The 20,403-nt window shown below is 37.6% G+C and overlaps 1 protein-coding gene across 21 annotated transcripts in view; it reads right to left on the bottom strand.

Annotated features, from left to right (window-relative positions):
- The window catches only part of WWOX (WW domain containing oxidoreductase), a 487,168-nt gene that overhangs the window by 375,787 nt on the left and 90,978 nt on the right, over positions 1-20,403 (bottom strand). For 19 of the 21 annotated variants that reach the window (XR_011154376.1, XM_069026684.1, XM_069026694.1 and 16 more), the window contains exons 6-7: positions 15,129-15,217; positions 1,927-2,112 (exon numbers count right to left, since the gene is read on the bottom strand). Coding sequence is in view for 20 of the 21 variants with exons in the window: in XM_069026684.1 (XP_068882785.1) it covers positions 1,927-2,112; positions 15,129-15,217 (275 nt within the window). In the remaining variant the exon portion in view is untranslated. Of the gene's footprint in view, positions 1-1,926; positions 2,113-12,916; positions 13,394-15,128; positions 15,218-20,403 lie in introns of those variants that run through there. The other 2 variants (XM_069026704.1, XM_069026705.1) reach the window with 2 other exon arrangements.

Consider the following 20,403-nt stretch of genomic DNA (forward strand, 5'->3'; position numbering starts at 1 on the left):
CCCCTAACAGGGGGTCTTGACTTCAGCAAAAAGATCCAGTCAAGGTTTATGGAAGTAATTAGATACCAACACTTCTGTTTTACGACATGGTTTAAGGCTCAGAGTTCTCAAGTAGGTCAGAAAGAACGACTACCTAATAATATCTAACTAACTCCTTACATAAACTTCTTGCCATTAAACAGACTGGGATGTGGGGAATGCACACTTATTTACAATGATCAGTTTAAGTGATAAGATAAGCCATAAGACGTTATTTGGACTCCTTAGCAAAAGGGAAATTTACTAGTTGTGTTAATTATTTTATTCCAACATAGACTATTACTTATTTCCTGATGGGCTTCTCTAAACCTTGGCTGATCTCACCGAGTTAGAAATGAGCACTTCCAAAATGTTTCAAAAACACAGATAAAGATATCCAAAGATGTGAGCTCTGGCTCTGCAGTGAAAAACAAAGATGTCATTTAAAATACTATCAGAGATACAAGCTTACAAGGGGGAACAAGCAGCTGACAATTCAACATAATCTCCCATTAAATAACAGCTCATTTATACGTATCCCATTGTGCCCTCCACATCTGGCAAGTGATTGGAGTTGGCAGATTTATTTCTAGAGCTATCTTGCCTGCCCTGCAGTAGCTGCCCTCACTCCTAACAGGACTCTGCTACTTGCTTTCACAAACCTGGTGTGATTTGCAAAGATAAGGATGTCCACATTTTGTTACCACCTAATTACTAGACATTTCATGTCTTTTAACAGTGGGGAGGATTATTACTGGCATTTTCTATTGCTTCCTTTCATTTCAGCCATCATAAATTTAAAATGGTAAAAGTAAATCTATCTGCAGTGTGTCATTTATACCATAAGCCCCTGTGTTTGGAAGTGATAAAGGTTTCAGCCCGACCCTTGGCTGGTCTCTCTCTGCCAGGTCCCTGGGGTTACATTTTATGGAAACATGATTAAAAAAAATAAGCTTCATTCTGGGTCACTAAAACATTTCAGAAATATGAAGACAGGAAAAAAAAAAAAAAAGGCGCTCACACATTCTTCCTTTTGGTTTGCTAGAGCTGCTACACAAACCAAAAGTGAAATAGAAATCAACAGTAATGTTTAAAGCTGGATGTTATAGGTTTAAATCCTGCAGTCCCTGAACTAAATCAGCAAGGAGTAAGTGGTTTGTGCCCAGTAAAATTCAGAACTGGGGCATTCATTTTGCACAAGGAACTTTATTTAAATCAAAGCCATCTTTTCAGTTATTAACACAAAAAACACAAGCACATCTGAAATAAGGCAAACCTCATCAACATCTTTTTTGCCAACTGTACTTTTCCTGGCAGTAGAAAAGATGAGCAACTAACATTTTAATTAAAAAATTCACCAAAAGAGGCATGGGCAGATTTGTAATATGTATTAACTACACTACTTCCCATTTTACAATTATACAGCTAATGTCTGCATTGAATTCCCTAATTTCTCATTATAAAACAACTGGATTTCATCTAGCAGTTTTTAATTGCATTGTTTCTCCTGCTAAAATAACTGCACATTCTTCTTGCTAGGATGTTGAAGTTGTTGAATGACAAATCAATATAGGTCATGCCATTCAGATTTAATCAATTATTATTCCATCTCCTCACAAAATCAATGTGTGGTCTAAAACATGGCAAAAATCTGCATTCACACAAAGAATGATCAAAAAAATTATCTACATGCTGTTATAAAACTAGAACATGCTTTATCCAGCAACAGAGCCAAATCCAGAAACATCCACAGGCATTAGTAATGCTTCTATTTTTAAAAATGTTATTCAAAGGCAAATGCTCAAGAGCAAGGACCTTCATTTTCAGAAACTTTTGTGGTTCTGCCCAAACTGTTTCATGCTCTAAGGATTAAAGATTCCAGTGAAATCAAAGGTAACATTCACCAACCTGTGGGACTCAGAGGATACCACCACAACCCTGGCAGGAGATGACTGGCATAAAACATCTTCCAGAAGCTGGACAAGATAGAAATGTCCCAGGTGGTTCACCTGGAAGGTGGACTCCAGGCCATCCTCCGTCAAGGACCAGGGAGCACCAAACACAGCAGCGTTGCAGATCAAGATGTGGAGAGGCCTAAAAAAAAACCAAACCAGGACAAAGAAATGTCAGTTAAATACATGCAATTACCTGTGTGAATGGGAGGCAGGTGTGCCTTGGGTGTAGGTGTGAGGGATTTGGCTGGCTGGTTTCTGCGGGAAGGAGCTGCCCCATACTGGGAACAGCTGATTCCAGTTGGTTTCAGTGGCCCCACACAGGGTCCAGCTGAGCCCCACAGTGACACACCCTTGGAGGAAGGGTACAGAGAAAAAGGCAAAATGCCACACAGCACTATCACTGCTCTCCCAATTGCTAATTGGGAAACTGTCTCCATCTGGAGCATTTAGAAAAGAAACTTTTCCTGGGGGAGGAGCAACTCCTACCACTTTCTTGTATGTGGTACACATCTATTCATGACACCTGCACAACTGGTAGGGGACAAGTGATTAAGAAATAAAGACACAATGCAATAAGGCACATGTACACCTTTTATACTTCTGCAGCTGATGAAGTATGCTGTTAAAAAATGCAAGACTGAGTTGGAAAATAAAAACATTCTCCATAAGCTGTAATCTTTGGTGGAAAATCTGCACACAATACATATGAGATCCTTGAGACAGAATCCTTCCTCACTGAACTCAACTAACCCAGTTTAAACAGAAATGTCATGATAAAGGAACTTGAAATGAAAGGGTAAGATTCTACCAAAGCAAGCTAGAAAATAACCTAGGCTGGCACATACCTCTCTCATTCAAAAAACAGGTCCAGAAAACTTCAAATTCCTTGAGGTCTCCAGTGTAATCTCAGGATACTACAGCTTGCAGCCTTCCCAACCTCCAGAGCAAGATCAAGGACAAATGCCCTTTCTGTTCTTTCTTGTCTCTTTCCAAACCCTTACGAAACACAGCAAAGTCTCTGGTCCTCCGACCTCAGATGGATCTGTATTTGCTAGATTGCATCATCTCTGAGGAAACCTTGGCACCAGCACTGTGTTCTTGTCCTTGAGTCAGAGCCTGATGCAGCAGACCTCAGCAAGCTCTACCTGAGCTGAGAACCTCAGGTTTGAGAGCCTGCATCTGGCATCCCTCGCCCTGGTGTATTTAATTTGGAAAAGTCACACAAAATAATGACAGCCAAAAATTCCTGCACTAATACTTGTGATGTCCCAACACCAGAATATTAAGATCTGTCACATTTGTTTAGCCCATTCCAGCCAATTATGTCTTCACCGCAATCCCATGAGACAAAATCAACACTGAACATAAACTCTAATTCTGAAGATAATAAATGAAGCACAACTATGAAAAATAACTGCTTGCCCTCTGCTCTTCTCAAGTAGTTCCTCACAGCCCTACACACAAAGGATGGCAGGAGACAGAGTCAGAACATTTCCCCACGTGATTGAAGGACATATATACTGCAACTCTGAGCATCTGCAAAAGGAATCCTGGAAAATAATGTGAAACAGGAAGCTCCAGATTGTCAAACAAACCTAAGTAATTATATTCCTTCAGGCATGTTTGAAAGCACCAGATTCTGATAGCTCAGTTTTCAAAAGAACATTTCAGGGGGAATCAAACACACCTTAGCTGAATACTGAAATAAATGAATAAGGATTGACATAAAGAGTAGGCTGTATTTTCTTATTAAAATAGATTCTGACTTCCAGCCCATTGGGAAGTTACCAGTGTAGTGTGCTTTAATAAGTTAACAATCTGGTATCTATTCCTTTGCCAACTTGGAGAATTTTACTAAAAGCTCCAGAAGCAGAGTGAAACATCTGTGCACTTTGAGAGACCGAGGTTCTGAAGTGCTGGATTTCTGATTTGCCTTTTGGTCAGTGACACCCGTACACAGAATATCTGTGCATACATATTGCATCCACCAAAGAAACTGAAGATAAACAGGGACTGTCCTTACAAAGGCAAAGTTCTCTCTTTCTGTTCAAATCAAATGGCAAAAAAAAAGCAGTCCTTTTTTTGATCTTTGCAGCCTCACTCAGCACAAGCAGGATATTCACTGAGTTGTGCAGGATCCTATTCTTTAGAAGGTAACAGATCTTTTGAGGTACGTTTTTATCAAAATTATTTAAACCAGAGTTCATTTTGCCTGTTTTGAGATGCATCTGCCCAGAGGAAAACAAAGCTGCTTGAAGCTTAAGAGGGCATGGAACTTTGGATGATTCATCACCTCTTATGAGACTTTATGAAAATCTCTAGCAAGAATTAATTTACAGATTTGTACATCTGCTGGGGGAAAAAGGAACAAGTTTCTCCAACACAGATGCAGTTTTTGGTACAAAAGCCTCCTGTATGAGAACTGCAGCACACAAATGCAGCAGCAATACCAAAAATACCATCACCATTCCCTCCAAAACAAATATGACACTTTTGAAAAGATCGTCACTCTATTTCATAATTGTAATGTGCACTATGAAGTAACAAATCACAGACAGAAAGGATTCACATATGAACCAAAACCATATTCCACCTATTCAAACTGTAGTATCCTTCAATATTATTAATTACACAATAACTACCTGAGGGGAAATACACACTCTATACCTAAATCTGTCAGCTCAATTAATTAAAAGAAGATTCTATAATTATAATACCATGAAATTTAGTCTTTTTTTAATTGTTAGGCCATTTAACTGGATTTTATAAAAGAAATAAAATTATGCTTCAGTCCATTTTATGAGATTTGTATTTTTCAAAGCATATTTCTCATTTTTCCAATGTAAAAGTAATTCAAATTTAAGAGACTGTAAAATTAACATTATTTGTAATATTCTATTAGAAAAAATCTGTGAAGAAATACCAAAATAAAAACAGAAACATCTTGAACAGTTATCACACTGAAAAGTTAGTATCAGATTCCCTTTTAGAATTCCTTTATTTTTAATTAGCACTAGGGGTTTTAAATGCTAAATAAAAAAGAATTTTTTCCTAGATAATTCCACAGAAAAGAAACTTAAAGGGTTTCATGAATAGATACTGATGTTTTGCTTCATTTCAGCTCAGAAAAAAAGCCACCTCTCGGATTTGGATCCACATCCATTAAGCTATCGGTGTCTCTCGTCAGACTGCTAACAAAGGTCCAATTACTGAAAATTGTCATCTAAGTTTTTGTGACCTGGCCATTTGCACACCAGGAAATGAATGAGATTACCTGGGTAACAGCCACTGTGCAGTTATGAATTTCAGCCACAGATGACAGATTCTAATCTCAATGGTGCAGAGCTCTGTGTCACTGAACGTATCATTATGCAGGGACAAAATTTTTAAGATACGTGACAATTCACACCACACATCTGGCACTGCAGCTTTGCTTTATGACAGGAGTATTTTCAAGTGATAGCAGAACTATGACCTTGATATCACAAGTTCATTAAAAACATTGCTGCAATCTGCATGAGGCTTCCTCCTGAGCCCAAGGAAAAAAAAAAATCCCCCCTCGGTTTAAAATAGTTTGTAATTCTACATCAAAGGCACAGCTCAGGCCAACAAAGGATATCAGCAGCAAAGCAAATTCTCCATAGTGTTTACTCCTGGTATCAACGTGACCAAGTGCTCCCTCTAACCACGATGCCCATTAGATATTTTTGGAAACACTACAGCAAAGACCCTGCAGAGTGTTATGAAAATTTGCCTCTATGTCTCCTTAAAATGTCTTTAAGCAGTGACTTACACCCCACCAAGGGACCTAACGTGGGCTTCCAGTACCATTTAGGTGGGCACTGGGACTGAGCATGATCTGCTCCATTGTAACAGGTAGTCACTGCTTCTAATCCTTCACAGCCTGATTGAGACTCAGGAACTCACTGCTCCAACTGCAAGGTACACAGCAATCCCAGAAAACCCTCACCGTGCTGCTAAGTGTAGCTACAATTTAGTGAAAGTTAAAAAGCACTTAGAATTAGCCAGGACAGTCTCAAATGTGAATATCTGAGCTGAAATGCAGCTGATATTCTGTGCACTTCACAAGCCTGTGATACTTTACTAACCTTTGCACTGGGGAAGTCATTCAGATCTCACATGCTGTGCACAATTCACCATTAGAAAAAACTGAGCAATCCAACTCCTCTGCACTATTTGAAAATACAGTAAGTGAATACATTAGAGAGATACAGAAATTAAATTGTTGCTATAAATCAGTTAGTTATGAAATTTAATAATCAATTTGTTAGCACCTGATGTAAAACTATGATCTGTCAGCAGCCTCCCAAGCTGGCTGTGTGCAGCAGTAGATATTTCCAAGGGAATTAATTACTGATGATTTGCAAAGGTAAGAATAATATTTTTCAACAAATGTAGCCTGTGCACTAGGAGGTTAAACAAACACCACCAAAATGTCAACAGAGTTCTTGGCTTTGGTGTTCTCCCATTTCAAACGTAATGAAATAGTTAACCAGAGAGTATGCAAAGGGAATACTTTCAAATCTTCCCATGAAGCAGAATGTCACACCATCTGGGGCACTTCTCAAGCGATTTGAAAAGTTCACACTGTTTGGAATTACACAGAAATTCAACAGAAAAGGCCTCACCATATCCCCAAAGTCCCATAAGCAACTGTAGACCTCTGTCACGGCCAGTAAAGAAGGCAGAGCTGTGACTTCTCTTCCACAAAGAAGCAAAGTCACAGCCCACCAAACTTTTCCACCCCATAACCCTGAACACCCATGTTGCTTTCTCTGAAAGTTAGAAAGTTGTACTTCTTTCCATGAGGGAATGCCTATATACACAAAGGGAATATCCAACAGGCAAGATAAGCTTATGGCTTTCCAGAAAACGGGTGAATTAAACAACCATCTCCAGAAATCCCCCTCAGTTTTACAAGCAGTACTGGCAGGAAACCAAGCAACAAGAAAATCACTTAAATCAGGGTTCAGGCAGAAGCAGGAAAACTCAGAACCATGTATAATCTAATACTGACACAAAAAATATTTAAATATTTACTTGTACAGTGTAAAAGAAAAAAAAAAAAAAAGCACTGCTTAACTCAATGAATTTTGCAAACAAATACTTAATGTCTAACTTCCCTTTTTCTAAAATATTGGCTGAAAGGTCAGCAAAAATACCCATATTGCCCACTGCCAGCTGACAGAAATGTGGATCCTTGTCAGACAGGCTTCATTGAAGGCAAGCCACTAACACAGGACTTAGAGCCCTGATGGATGATCTCCTGCTAGGAGCAAGGAAAATTCTCTGCAGTTCATCCTACTGGATTTCTTTGCAGGATTTGACACTGTTGATCAGCAAATACTTTTGCCCCACTTCTAACAGATTAATGGCAGTGGACTGAAACTGCTCTGATTCTTCCTTCCTAACACATACATGGGAATTATCATGAGCAGCTGCTCCTGTGCCTTCCTAATACATCATCTGCATACTGCCATATAGGTCAACCACCCCTCAATCATTATTCATTACCTCTCTCAAATCTTCAGTGTACAATTTCATAAATGTTTGGAGAAGGAACAGAGGTCTCAACTGATTTAGAACTAAACAGAAAACATCCATTAGTCATGGTTTTCCCTTTATTGTTTTTTTTATATATACAGAGAGAGGACAACAACTAAAATAACCCCACATCATTCTGCACTTTCAGAAATTAATAAGAGAGAGCAGCAATGAAAATATCCAGAATCTGCTAATTTTCATTCAGCAGCCCACTTGCTACCTCAAAGTGGTGCATCTTTTTCAAACTCAGGCAGCAAATCATTATTTACACATATACACACACAGTTACAAACAAGCATAAGCCAGACATAAAGAAACATTCATTTTTGCAATAACCATGGAATGATTTGTTGTTTCTGCATGTACTTCTAAACATACAAATTTCATTTGCACACAATAAGGACTTGTTAGAAAAAGAAAGCTACAACTCCCCAAAAAAAAGGTCAATTACTACTTTTATTACATATTTGTGATATTTTCAATTGAAAACAGCTAAACCCTTGGAAAATGTTTTTGGGACCATGGTTGATCATTCAAAGAATAAAACACCTCATGGATTTTGAGCATTTCACTTGCCAATGACTTTTTCCTCTGCTTCGCTCAGAGACTATAGAGCTGTAACAGAATTCAGAAAGCCCCTATAGCAGCTGTGTGCTGCCATTCAGATCTGAAAGATTCCATGTCATGATGGAAATTAATGTACTTTGACATCCTCTGGGATTTGGGGGAACAGCTAATAAAGAAATACAACCTTTTCAGTCTATTACACAAATTTCTGGATTCTAAGATGAAGACACATGGGCCAGTCTCAGGCCAGCAGCAAGGCTTCCCTACCCAGGTGCCAGAAGACTCTGCCTTCTGTGTTTTAATTATCTCCCCTAGAAAGCATTTAACTGAATAGGCTAAATATATTTTAATGTATATGTAATTAAATAGTTACTTCTGCCTTATAATTCAAAAATTTTAGAAGGCAACATCAATTAAGCACACAGAGCTTCTCAAAACTCATTAAGCCATAATGCTCAAAAATATAAAAATATGTTTTAATCAATCATATTAATCATACATATTTTACTTATTTAGATGCTCAAAAGAGCTTTCACAGCTGCTGCATCTTGTGGCAATTTTTTAGGAAGGCAGAGCCCCAAGCCATCTTAGACTCAGCCTAGATTTAGGCACAGACATGTGGCTGCAAATGGGCACCAGAACAACCAGGGTGCTGAGCAGGAAGTCCCTGGAGGGTTATCAAGGTTTCTTCATTAGGGTAGAGTGAAGTGAGTACAAAGTGTCCAAAGTGTCAGGTTTGTAAATTTTGGACAGCACAGTTATAGTCATAAGACTACGTAACAAACACCTAACAAAATCTTCCTGTTAGTAATGTGTAAAAACACTTCAAATTTTGTAGATGTAACTGTATGTAAAGTTATGGTGAAGTAATATGGATTTTACTTTAAAAAAACCTAAAAATATTCTGAGGCAGGAGATATTTCCACGATAGAGCAGATTAAAGGAAAGGTGATCTGATGAAAACATCGGGATCTCTGCCTCCAGGAAAAGGGGGAAGGGCTTAAGCTTCTGAGATTTTTGATTTTTAATTTATAAAATACTGGAAATAGTTTTTGGATCCACATGACTTGACACATGCTACCACAAAGGGGTAATTGCGTACGAGAGCTTAAAAACAGAAGAAAGAAGAAAAAGAAAAACTATTTATGCAGAAAACCAATCCCTAGGCTTTAATAAGGCACAGCATCACCACAAAGAGAAAAAAAGAAGTTTTACCCTAATATTATTATGTACGTTTCAAACGTAGTCAGCCTTTGATCTTATTTAAATTTAAGATATGTGCTGTCTGCAACAGTAACTTCTGAACTATGCATGTTTCAATACTTAATTCAATGTGGGTATTTTTTGATATCTCAAAATGCACAATGCTGTCCAGAAGTTTGTGCCTCAGTAGCACTGCCAGAATGCCACCTGTACTCTAAGTTGAGAAGACGAATGTAAAATCTCAACTGTCACTAGTTTTAATTCACAAAAAGTAATTCTGTAAATGGCAAAGAGTTAACAGAATTGTACAGTACTTTAAAATATGTTCAGTTTTGGAAAGCCAATAAGAAGTGGCAACAATCATGATAGAGATACATCAACTACAGAACCATTAAACATATTGGCATAATGGCATCACTGATAATTTTTCTGAATCATATATTCATTTTTTCCAGATCCTTTAAGTTATATTTGTAACAACTTGCTAAGCAGATACCATTTTTACATATGTATTCTCAGGTATGCCTAGAATTTATCACACAGTATCTATGATTTAATTGTCGTTCAATTGGAATTAAAAATAACACACCTGCAATATGTCAGTTATAATATATGAAAATGCAGAAAAACCATATTCTGGATTGACTTTTCATCGGGCTCCAAAATCTTAATTGCACCTGCAAGGTTTCAGCACACTTCTGCTTGCAGTATGAAAAATGAATGCAGTTACAGAGCTTGGGGCCTCAGCTAAGGAGGCCAGCTGAAAACCTGGTCTGCTCCATTTTGAGTCTGGTTAGGAAAATAAGAAGAGACTAAACTTCCAAATGGAGAACCATAATTCATAACTGCTGTCTTTTCCATATTTCTACACACATCATTAGTGAATAAACTGTTAGCATTTGCCAATTCTTACCACCAAAAAAAAATTCCTGTTTTAAAGTATAGAAATGTAACTGCAGTGAAGATCTACATCTGGAAGTCCTGCATAATTGTGAATTCCTCCTACCAATTCAGAAAATTCTAAGCAGTAGCACTATTGGCAAACATTATTTCATATCTTTAAAGTAATTCAAGTTTTTTCAGGATGATTTCAGGGTTTTTTCCTCGAACATTGAGAACATTAAATTAAAGTCATACTGTTTGGCAGAAGATAACTTTAATTCAAACCAAGTGGCACCATGCACCACTGAAAACTAAAAATGCACATTAAATTTCATCTCTAACTTTATTGCTCACTCCTGCCTGCTGACTGTTTTGATCATGGAAGTGTTCTTATGATGAGGACCAGGCAAATTCCATGACACCACGGCTGTAAATATCAACAACAGGTCCTATATTGGAAGTTTTAGAACTGAAACATCAGTGCTGTCCCCCAGTGAAAGCATGCAGGTTTCAGTCAAGTGTGTGATGATCAAACTGAGAAATAGATACCAAAGTTCCACATCCACAAGTCTACACTCCTGCACAAACACCAATTCTATAGACCCTGAACTATCCAACACTCACCCTGACTAGATTGCAATGCTGTGTTCCATACAATCACAGGAGGACTGTCATTTTGTCTATAAGGGGGATTAATACCAACCATAATTCCTCACATTGTGCCCACTCAATGAATAGCAGATTCAATTCTGTGTTTCTTAATTCCAAAACGCTAATATGAAAGATTGGTTGGTCTGCCTCTGCCAGCTGCACAAAAATCAGCTCATGCCAAATCCATCTTAGCCCAGAACATTATTATAAACAGATCATTTATTTGACTTTCCATAACAGAGGCATTCAATGAACTGCCTGAGCTGGAAACCAGCAGAGGGGAAAGACTTGATACATATAAAAGAAGCAACTTGAACAAATCCAGCCATTTAGGTGCACTGAGAACTCTTTTCCCATTTTCATCCTAACCCTAGTACTGCCTTCACAGGGAAGGAAGATGGAGTTCATTCACTCCTAGTGGAAATATCCAGTGGGGAATGTATCTGCAGAAAACAAGCCAGAAATACTAAATACTAAAAGACAGCTGGCTTTCTCTGAAAAAAAAAATTGTGCTAGGAATCATTGAGCCCAATTTTTTATTGGACATCCATTTTATGTGTTAGCCACACTGTGTTCAGGCTGTGCTACAACAGAGTAAGAGGTAAATCAAACATTAAACAGCAATATTGTTTTATTCTGTCTTCTCCCAAAGTTGACTTTGGGAGATTCAACTAACTAAGGTTTTTAGCTTATTTTGCCCACAGAATCCTCCTAACTGTGAGAGCAAACAAAAAAACTGGAAGGCACTGTCCTGCTCCTAGAGAAAGTTTGAGTGCTGCAATCACAGAACTGCAGGATCTAAAATAATCTGCAAAACCCTTCTGCCCAAAGTTTTATTTGAAACTGCATGGATAAAAATGTCTCAGAAAGAGAAACAGCTGTATCAACTCAAGGGTATAGATAATACAAACAAAAAAAAATCTTTTTTTCTGTGAGGATGAAGGATTTTCTAGAATATATTCATAGGAACATGGCATCATTTACCAGTGTTTATATATTCAGAGCTCAGATTTTATCTGTGGACAAGTCTGCAACACCTAACAAATCCTAACAGGAATAAAAGATTTCTACCAAATCTCAGAAGTATGATAACTTAATAGATGAATCATCTGACTTTTACTTTCAAGGAGGACTTCTTAGCTTTAAATTACTATTCCAATTCCTATTAAATATTTCTTTTCAGAGTAACTCTTTCCTCCCGTTTATTATTTATGTTTTTCTCAAGGCTCCCTCTGTTGCATCATTTGTTTCCTGTGTGCAACCAGCCCCATTAAATTCCTGCTGAGCAGAGAATGACATTTCTTCATTCTTCACATAGGTTCCACAATCTCTCAGATTCCCAAGCACATTCAAGAGTTTTTTTTTTTTCTCTACAACTTATTTGATTAAGGCAGGAGTTCACAATTTCAGCAATTTCCTCTCTGCTCTCTGCAATACAAGCACACCCAGCTTCCCCAGCTGCAAGAGGTTTTAATGCAATTTAGGGATCCTTTTTCTGGAGTTGTTCCATTTCAGTTTTCTCATCCAGGAGGAGATCTGTTCTTCAAGACTATTTTCCAATTGTTATCAACCAGGGAAGAACAGGGTCCCAGGTTGTGATGTGACTATGAGTACATCCTTACATCTGCTGACAAAAAATAGTACCTAGAGCCACAAAGTGTGCCAGAAAAGCAGAATTTCAGAAGGCATGCCTATCTATTATCTATTTTATAAATTTTCAGTTATTAGGTCATGTGTCACCAAGACCAACAGCTTCTGGAAAATACCAGTGTCCCAGAAACCAGCAGTGGACTGGAGAAACTAAACAGAGAGTATCACTACTTGCACAGAGAAGGTTAAGATGTTCACCACTGAATACTAAAGGCCTCTTCACATTAAGTGCTGTGAGAAATAAAATACAGGTCTTTATTAAAATGTGTGCACTGATACAAAATTTCTCCTTGACATTTTAGAAGTACTGTAGTTTTTCCCAGAAACCAAGGTCTATACAACTCAGAGCTCAAGTTATGGTTTCGTTTGGAGAAAAACAGAAACAAAAACAAACACTTTATTTGCTTTTCCTACTACTTTATTGTTGAGAAATTCATAAGAGAAAGAAAATTCTCTTAAGGTATTTCCTTAAGAGTGACAGGTCCATCATGGGAAAGGGGGGAACTCCATCACAATGTGCTTTTCCCACAGGGATATCGACCCCTTTACAGAAAGTTTGGCTGCCAACTGACAAGACTGGCCCAAGCATAAAGAACAAGGCTCAGTCTGTCATTGGAGCCTGGAAGATTCCAGTTGCTCATAAAGCCACTGGTGCAAAGGAGTCCCCAACATGACAAAAGCCTCTGGACACTGTGGCAAAACAAGCCAACAAGGAGACGAAGGTCATTAGTGTTCATTAGAGCTGGAAAACACATCAGCCCACCACTGCAGCAATAAGATGCCTCTGCCACATAATTGCTTTTCCAACCTTATCCAGACATAGTTAAATCACAAAAAAATAGATAGGTCTTCCAGTCCATCCTGCTGCCAGTGCAGATGATTGTAAGGTAGCTCCTTGGTATCTGCATCAGATAAAAGATCCACTGCTACAGGCAGTGTGTAGGGTCTGGTTTTCATCCAGCCCCAGACTTTAAACAAAACATAACTGGAAATTCATTTTGGTCAAAACCCCACAAGTCTCACAACAGATACGGAACATAGACTTTCACATCATGCTTGGACTAGTTCTGCCAGACACAGGCACATCTGAGCACTTATTTAAGACAGGAAGGCCTGAAGGCAAGGCAGAGGCTTTAGATGCAGTCTATTACTAAATGTCTTTCCAAATAAAATGAGAGTGAAACATTAGTAAAACCTGTCCATCACTGACAATCCAGCTTAACAGAGCTACACTGGTAAAATGGTATGCCAACAAAAACAAAACAGGTTTCGCTGATTCTAGATCTTCTCATTTCCTAAGTTCTCCAGCAAAAATTGATTTAAGCATGTTCACTTCCAAGGGTTTACGAACACACATACCTCATGGACTAGCTAGGACAACCATGGTATGATCTACGACACACAAATCATGTTAAGAGCTGCATTTGGAAGAAAGGTGGTTTTGACTTTGCACTGCACCATACATTTAAAGAAATGTAGCATATTAAAAGCATCAAGGTTCTAAATTAAAACACTTATTACTCTCACACTACAAAACCAAGTTAGCACTAAAGCAGCAATACTGCAAGGATTTGTCTTTCAAGAAATTTTAGTACATGAAGATGACATGATAAGAAAATATTGATACTAAGGATTTTGGCAGTAAAGGAACTTCTGTCAGAAGTTAGTTTTGACAATTCCTTGAATCTAAAAGACCTATAAGTACTAAAATGTCATCTGTCTATCCTTGTGAGATTTAGCTTTGGCAGTGTTTCAAAAGTGAAAAAAACACTCTTTGTTATGTATTTTCTCTACGACAATGTATTTTCAAAGCTGTCTAAGAGGTCATATTCTCTTGAGAAGAACAGTAAGATGCATATCAGTTACAGAAATATTTGCAGAAAAAAAGTTAAGTTTGAATACTAACAACAATCAATGGGTCAAACTGTGAATAAAAGCACAAAGTGTGGAATTTATTGTGAAGAGTTGGAACATAAAAGCTTTCAAATAATTTCTTCAATTCAGAGATTCATTGCTCTGTTTGAGCTGAATTAAACAAATCACTTGGAATATAACCTGGTTATCTCCATATAAGTTTGTCTGTTGTTAAGTGATGTCATTATTACAACCTCGCCCTTTTTTTTTTTTTTTTTTTTTTTTTTTTTTTTTTTTTTTTTTTTTTTTTTTTAATGGACTGTTCCACATACAGGTCTGGAAAATGGAGCTGTCTGGCTCATAGGGCTATATTTTTTAAGATGTTTGAAAACAAAAAGGAGAGGGAGAAGGTTAGAAAACAAAGTAAGACAAGCAGTGCACTAATTGTTCATCCCTGACCTCTCCCAAACCACTGCAAAACTGTTAAAAGTTGTCTGAGCTGGTTTTATGCAATTCACCTTTGGTCTTTTTCAATAGCCACAGTGTAAAAAAGCCCTTTAAAACTGGGGCTACACATCAAATAATAAGAGACCTGTAATTTTTTTTATTTTAGTATGAAAACAAATGATCTTTAATTTACATTGAAAAAAATTCCTGTGAAAAGATTATTCACTAACTGCAGTTGGTGATCCGTCCAACTATGGTGATTCTGCCAACTGTGCTCAGCTGATAAAGACATTAAAATAACAAGAAATTATTACATATAATTCTCTGAGTACTTACAGATTCTTGGATTTGAATGCTTCAGCAAAGTGCTGCACACTCTGAAGAGAAGCAAGGTCTAAGGTCATTGCTTCTACCTTGGCTTTATGCTGGAACAAGAGAAAATATAAAAGAAGATAAATAATAGCAAGTTCAGTTCACAGTATCATGTTACAGTAAATGTGTTATGAAACTCATCTGATTCCCTTGTTTAACATTATAACCCCAAAGTGAATACAAATCATCAAAAGGGATGGATGAGCACAACATTTAGTGCCAAAAGTAGCATTTGTGAGTTGGTGGTTCTGCTAAAAACATACACTGGGTAATGCACAGCTTTATATAATGCAATGAAACTACTCAAGGCAGTGTTAAGGTTAACAGGTATCTTTTTGCTTTGATTTTGATGGTGAAACTTAGGTAACTCATGAAATAAAAGGTAGAGTAAGTGCTACTCTCGATACATGCTATTTTTTACATACCATACCAATAGGAAAAAAAATCAGTAAATACTCTATAAAAAACAGCTAACTTGATTCTGGCACATATTAATCCAACAAAATCTATTTTTCACAGCAGGTGATATAAAAAAGAGTATAAAATAACTACAGAAAATAACAGATCAGTCTACACATATTTTTATACAATAAGACTTTACCAGTGTATAACATAAATGCACTTCCCTGTGAGGGTGGTGAGGCCCTGGCATAGGATGCCCAGAAAGGCTGTGGAACCCCCATCCCTGGAAGTGTCCAAGGCCAGGCTGAACAAGGCTTGGAGCAAGCTGGGATAGTGGAAGGTGTCCCTGCTCATGGTAGGGGGTTGGAATGAAATGGGTTTTAAGGTCCAACACAAACCATTCTATGATTCTGTGTCTTCAAAAGAAATTCTGTATATACCTAAAGCCAAGTTTTCACCTAGAAGAGGACACAATATCCCAAAAAACAATAGGTTAACCTGAAGGTTAAATTAACCTTAGGCATCAGCAAACCAACCCTTCTCAATATTTTCAGCTTTAAGATCCCTGTTTCCAGATATTTTGAAACTCCAAATCTCAGAACAAAATGAACAAAAAGCCTGTTTTCCTCACTAAAGTCATCACAGAACCAAGTAGCTGGTGGTTGCAACAGGGACCACCTGGGATTACAAGGTTATACCATGAGCACTGCTGGAGGAATGAAAGGAAAGCAGCACACAAGTCAGCACAGAAGGAAGCCAGGAAGAGTCTCCCATTGTCTCCCAAGCTCAAGTGATCCATCTGATCTCTGTTTCATTACATCTGGCACTTTCCTCCCTACATCTGTTTTCTATTTTGCTAGTACCCATTCTAGTGCCTGCTACAACTACCTTACAGGTTTGGTTTAAACAGAGTATCACTCAAATTCCTTTTGTCCCATTCCAGCCAGACTTATCAGGACAGCAAAATAAACACAACTAAAATTTCAACAGGTTCAATCTCCATAGGAAGTATCAATTATTGGAGTCAGAAAATGCTAAACCAAACTTTGCTACAAAGAGTTTTTTTACCCTCACAAGGTGCACATCATTCTGGAATTCATTTTGCCCCACTGGGTAAATATTTTCTTCTCTTTGATGGTCAGAGACTTGAGAAAGATGATGCTGCCTTGCATTATGCAATAGAACTCCAGAACAATTTCTCTTTAGCTGTGCAGTTCAAAGCTATTTACTTACTACAGAAGTGGTGTGCATAGTTGGGTTTACTTTGCCTCTGCTTTCCTCAGCTGAAACATTCTCCTGTCTCTCCCAAGGGTAAAAGGACAAGAATGCTACAAATACAGGCACATAAGGTGGTCAAAAAACATAATAATCAAGTAGTTCAACAGACTAGACCACAAGCTGTCAGCTACTGTCCTCTCGGGGACAAGGATTCAAGTCCACATGGTATCACTCAGGTAATGCTTTTCCTCCTGGTGTCACACATTAGGCTTCTGCTACTGATTCCAAGAACAGAAAAGAGGCATCTGTACTTCAAGTCCAAAAGAAAAAAAAAAAATGAAGCCCCGAAAATACTTGCTGAAGTAGAAGTTAAGCAGATTAGATTGGCCTGGAATTGGGGATTAATATATTGAAAAGGTAAAAATCAGAAATTTAAAAACATAGTATTTTTTCAACTTTCTCCCTGCTTTTGCTTTTCAAAACCCTGATGGTTATAGCCTGTATTTCCTTCAAAAGCACACAAGGCACACACTGAGCACAGACACACCCATTTACTCTTTTCCTCACAGGAAAAGCTGGAGCATGTGACATCCAAAGCACTCAAAACCTGCCACCCCAGCTTCTGAAGGCACTCAAGAAGCCGAGTGTGAGGGTTTCCTCCAAGCACAACTGGGGAAGAAATCAATTTAATGTACCATGAGCTTAGGCAACTTCCCCAACTTTTTTGTTTCAGACTCTCCATTGTCCACTGAGAATCCAGAACATCCCACCCCACAGAGGTGTTCTGTAGAGCACCAATTCCTACTACAGTTTGAGATTGTGAAATGCTAAACCTTTAGTATCAACTTATTTTTATTCCAAATTTTCCCACTGTGACTTCTATATCACAGTATCTTTAAAAAAAAAAACCTATGCATAAGGCAATATATTTGCATGGTATGTTCTTAATAATATAAGAATATCTCCATTAAATGACAAGTAGAAGGTTTTATGTTTGTTTTCTTACAGTAGCTCAGAATTACCTCTGTTATAATGTTTTCCCTCTTTCCCTAGAAGCCTAGGTGTCACATATTGTGATATGTATACAAGAGCATAGGGGGTTTTAATAAAAAATAAAACCAAAAATCATTTTTGCTAAAAGGCATCTTAACTGAAATTGTTCTCTGCAGTCAGAACTGATTGTTAATGGTATGCTGCAAATCCTGATCTAATGTGTCATAATTGTATTATGCTGATGTCTCTCACTATTTCACTTCACATGTTTTCAGTACTGAATTATGCCTCATTTTATGTTGTGAAATCTTAAATGAGACTTGCCACTTTCCCAAATACAGGAGACAGTCTTTAAACTGCCATAGTCAAATCAATACACTAAGGCAGGAAACCCCAGAATTTTGAAAATTAAATTGACAAAAGATATTAATGTTCCCTCTACAACTTTATTTTCAACTACATCATTTAAGGAGAAAGTAGATAATAAAATGAGTGTAGAATAATTTAAAGAGCTCTTTTCTAAATCACAGGATCATAACTATTTGGTGCCATTGAAATGTGCAAAATGAACTGGTGTCCTTGCTGCAGATACCCAGGCCAAGTGTCCCACCTGCATCCAAAACCACTTTCAGGACTAGACCCAGACCAGCTCTCAAGTGGCCAAATGTGAACAGACACAAGAGGTGGACACACTTCTGCTGTCTGCTGAACCCTGTGAAATCAAGGTCAGGCAGAACTAATCAAGATGGTGAGTTTGGGATGGGGATATTTGTATTTCATGAAGCCAAACGAGAAGTTCAAGGCTAACAATGTCCAGGCATCAGTGTGGTGCCTTTGAAGAAACAGCCAAAGGCAGATCAATCTCCAGTTCCAAACAAGTCCTCTTCTAAACCCAACACAATAACACTTTGAAAAGTGCAAAGAAAAAAACTTATCTTGTATTTCAAGTTTCACGCCCAGTTCTAAAAGCCTTTTATCAATATTTCCAGGTAAGCTGCATTACTCTATATAACCCCAGAAAACAGCTTGTTCACTTTTGTATGTAAGCTGCTCCCTATTGGAGCAAAAATATTAAAAATGCTTAAGTGCAATTGGCTATACTTTGCACTCATGCTAGAAAAATGCTTATTGAGCCAGAAAGTAACACGAAAGTGAAAACCCCCAGAAAGCCAGCTATTTCACTATATGCAATGCATTCACTTTACAGCTTAAAAATTGTTTAAAAATGAACACTGCATGGTAGAGTAGTTTGGCAGTAAACATGATTGTGCATTTGTGTCTTGGTATCGAAGAAGGAGCCTTTTTTCATAGTGAATTTTTCATTCAAATGTAAGTGATGATTTACGTTAAATATAGGTAAAGCATAGCTACATTTTCCTGAAGGATTGCAAGGAAGTGAAGAGCAGTACAATAAGTTGAAGCATAAAAGCTTTCTCTGTCATAATATTTATTATAATGGCATATAAAATAGCTGAAATAAATAATAGATGACTAAAAGTAAATTCATATGATAAAGAATCTTTCAGCAGACACCATTACTTCTGACTGCTCCAATTTCATACAGAGTTGAGGAGTCTTAATAAATATGCTGTAGCCCCTGTATCTTATGTAAGTACAAGTAAGGGCCTACTTAAAATGTACCGTAGTGGACACTACATAATTTACTGTATAATTTTACTCTCAGAAAATAGTGTGTGTACATCTTCAATATTTAAAAGTCCTTAACTCAAAACTGAATACTTGGCACAACAACAGGAATGTCTGACTTTGAGGAACTGAAAGTACAACCAATTGGTAAAAAGCAGTTTAATTTAATACAGAAAAATCTTCATGACAACATCTTGGAATGCAGATAGTTCTGATATGCTGTCTGAGAAAGAAAATCTTCAGCAAAAAAAGAATTTTACATCAAAGCTGATGAAAAATCTGTGGAATGATCTGAAAATAGGTAAACAAATAACCAAATCTCAGCATATGACAAGCAATGCCCAAATAAACTCATATTTCCATGTTGAGGATGGAGCAGGGGATGTTTTAGAAGCACATCTGACAATTTGACACATAGCTTATGACAGTCAATAGCCAGTGCCATGCACTATTTATGGGGGTACCTAATGGGGAAAAAGGCTTTCACTCAGGATTAGGACTGCAAGTATAATTGTCCCTAATGCAGTAAACATTTGGTACTTCCTGCAAAACTGTATTTATGCAATGGCAGCTTCACCTGGGTGTGTGCTTTGAACGCTCTGCAGCTCCTTGGAGCTGATGGGGATGGATGCACCCCACTGCTTTAAGAGCAATCCAGCACCTGTGGTAGATGCTTTAATAATGTGTTCTGCTACCTTTGGTATGCCTCAATAAAGTTCATTAGAAGACCTTGTGGTGGAACATTTTTACACTCATTTTTCCTCCCCCTGAATATCAGCAGTATTTGTGCAGTACTTTCAAATTTCCACTAACTTTACACAAGACAACACAAACCAATTTCCCTAATATTAACCATTTTAGTAACCCATTTATGAGATGTACAAGGAAAGAGCTGGGGCTAACTTGATTCTTCATAAAAATCAGAGATGAAAAGGATTTCCTTTCTTTCATTAGAAAGAAAGTTTATTTAGTAATACTT

The sequence above is a fragment of the Aphelocoma coerulescens genome, chromosome 11 (genome assembly GCF_041296385.1).
Source record: "Aphelocoma coerulescens isolate FSJ_1873_10779 chromosome 11, UR_Acoe_1.0, whole genome shotgun sequence".
Classification (NCBI taxonomy): domain Eukaryota; kingdom Metazoa; phylum Chordata; class Aves; order Passeriformes; family Corvidae; genus Aphelocoma; species Aphelocoma coerulescens.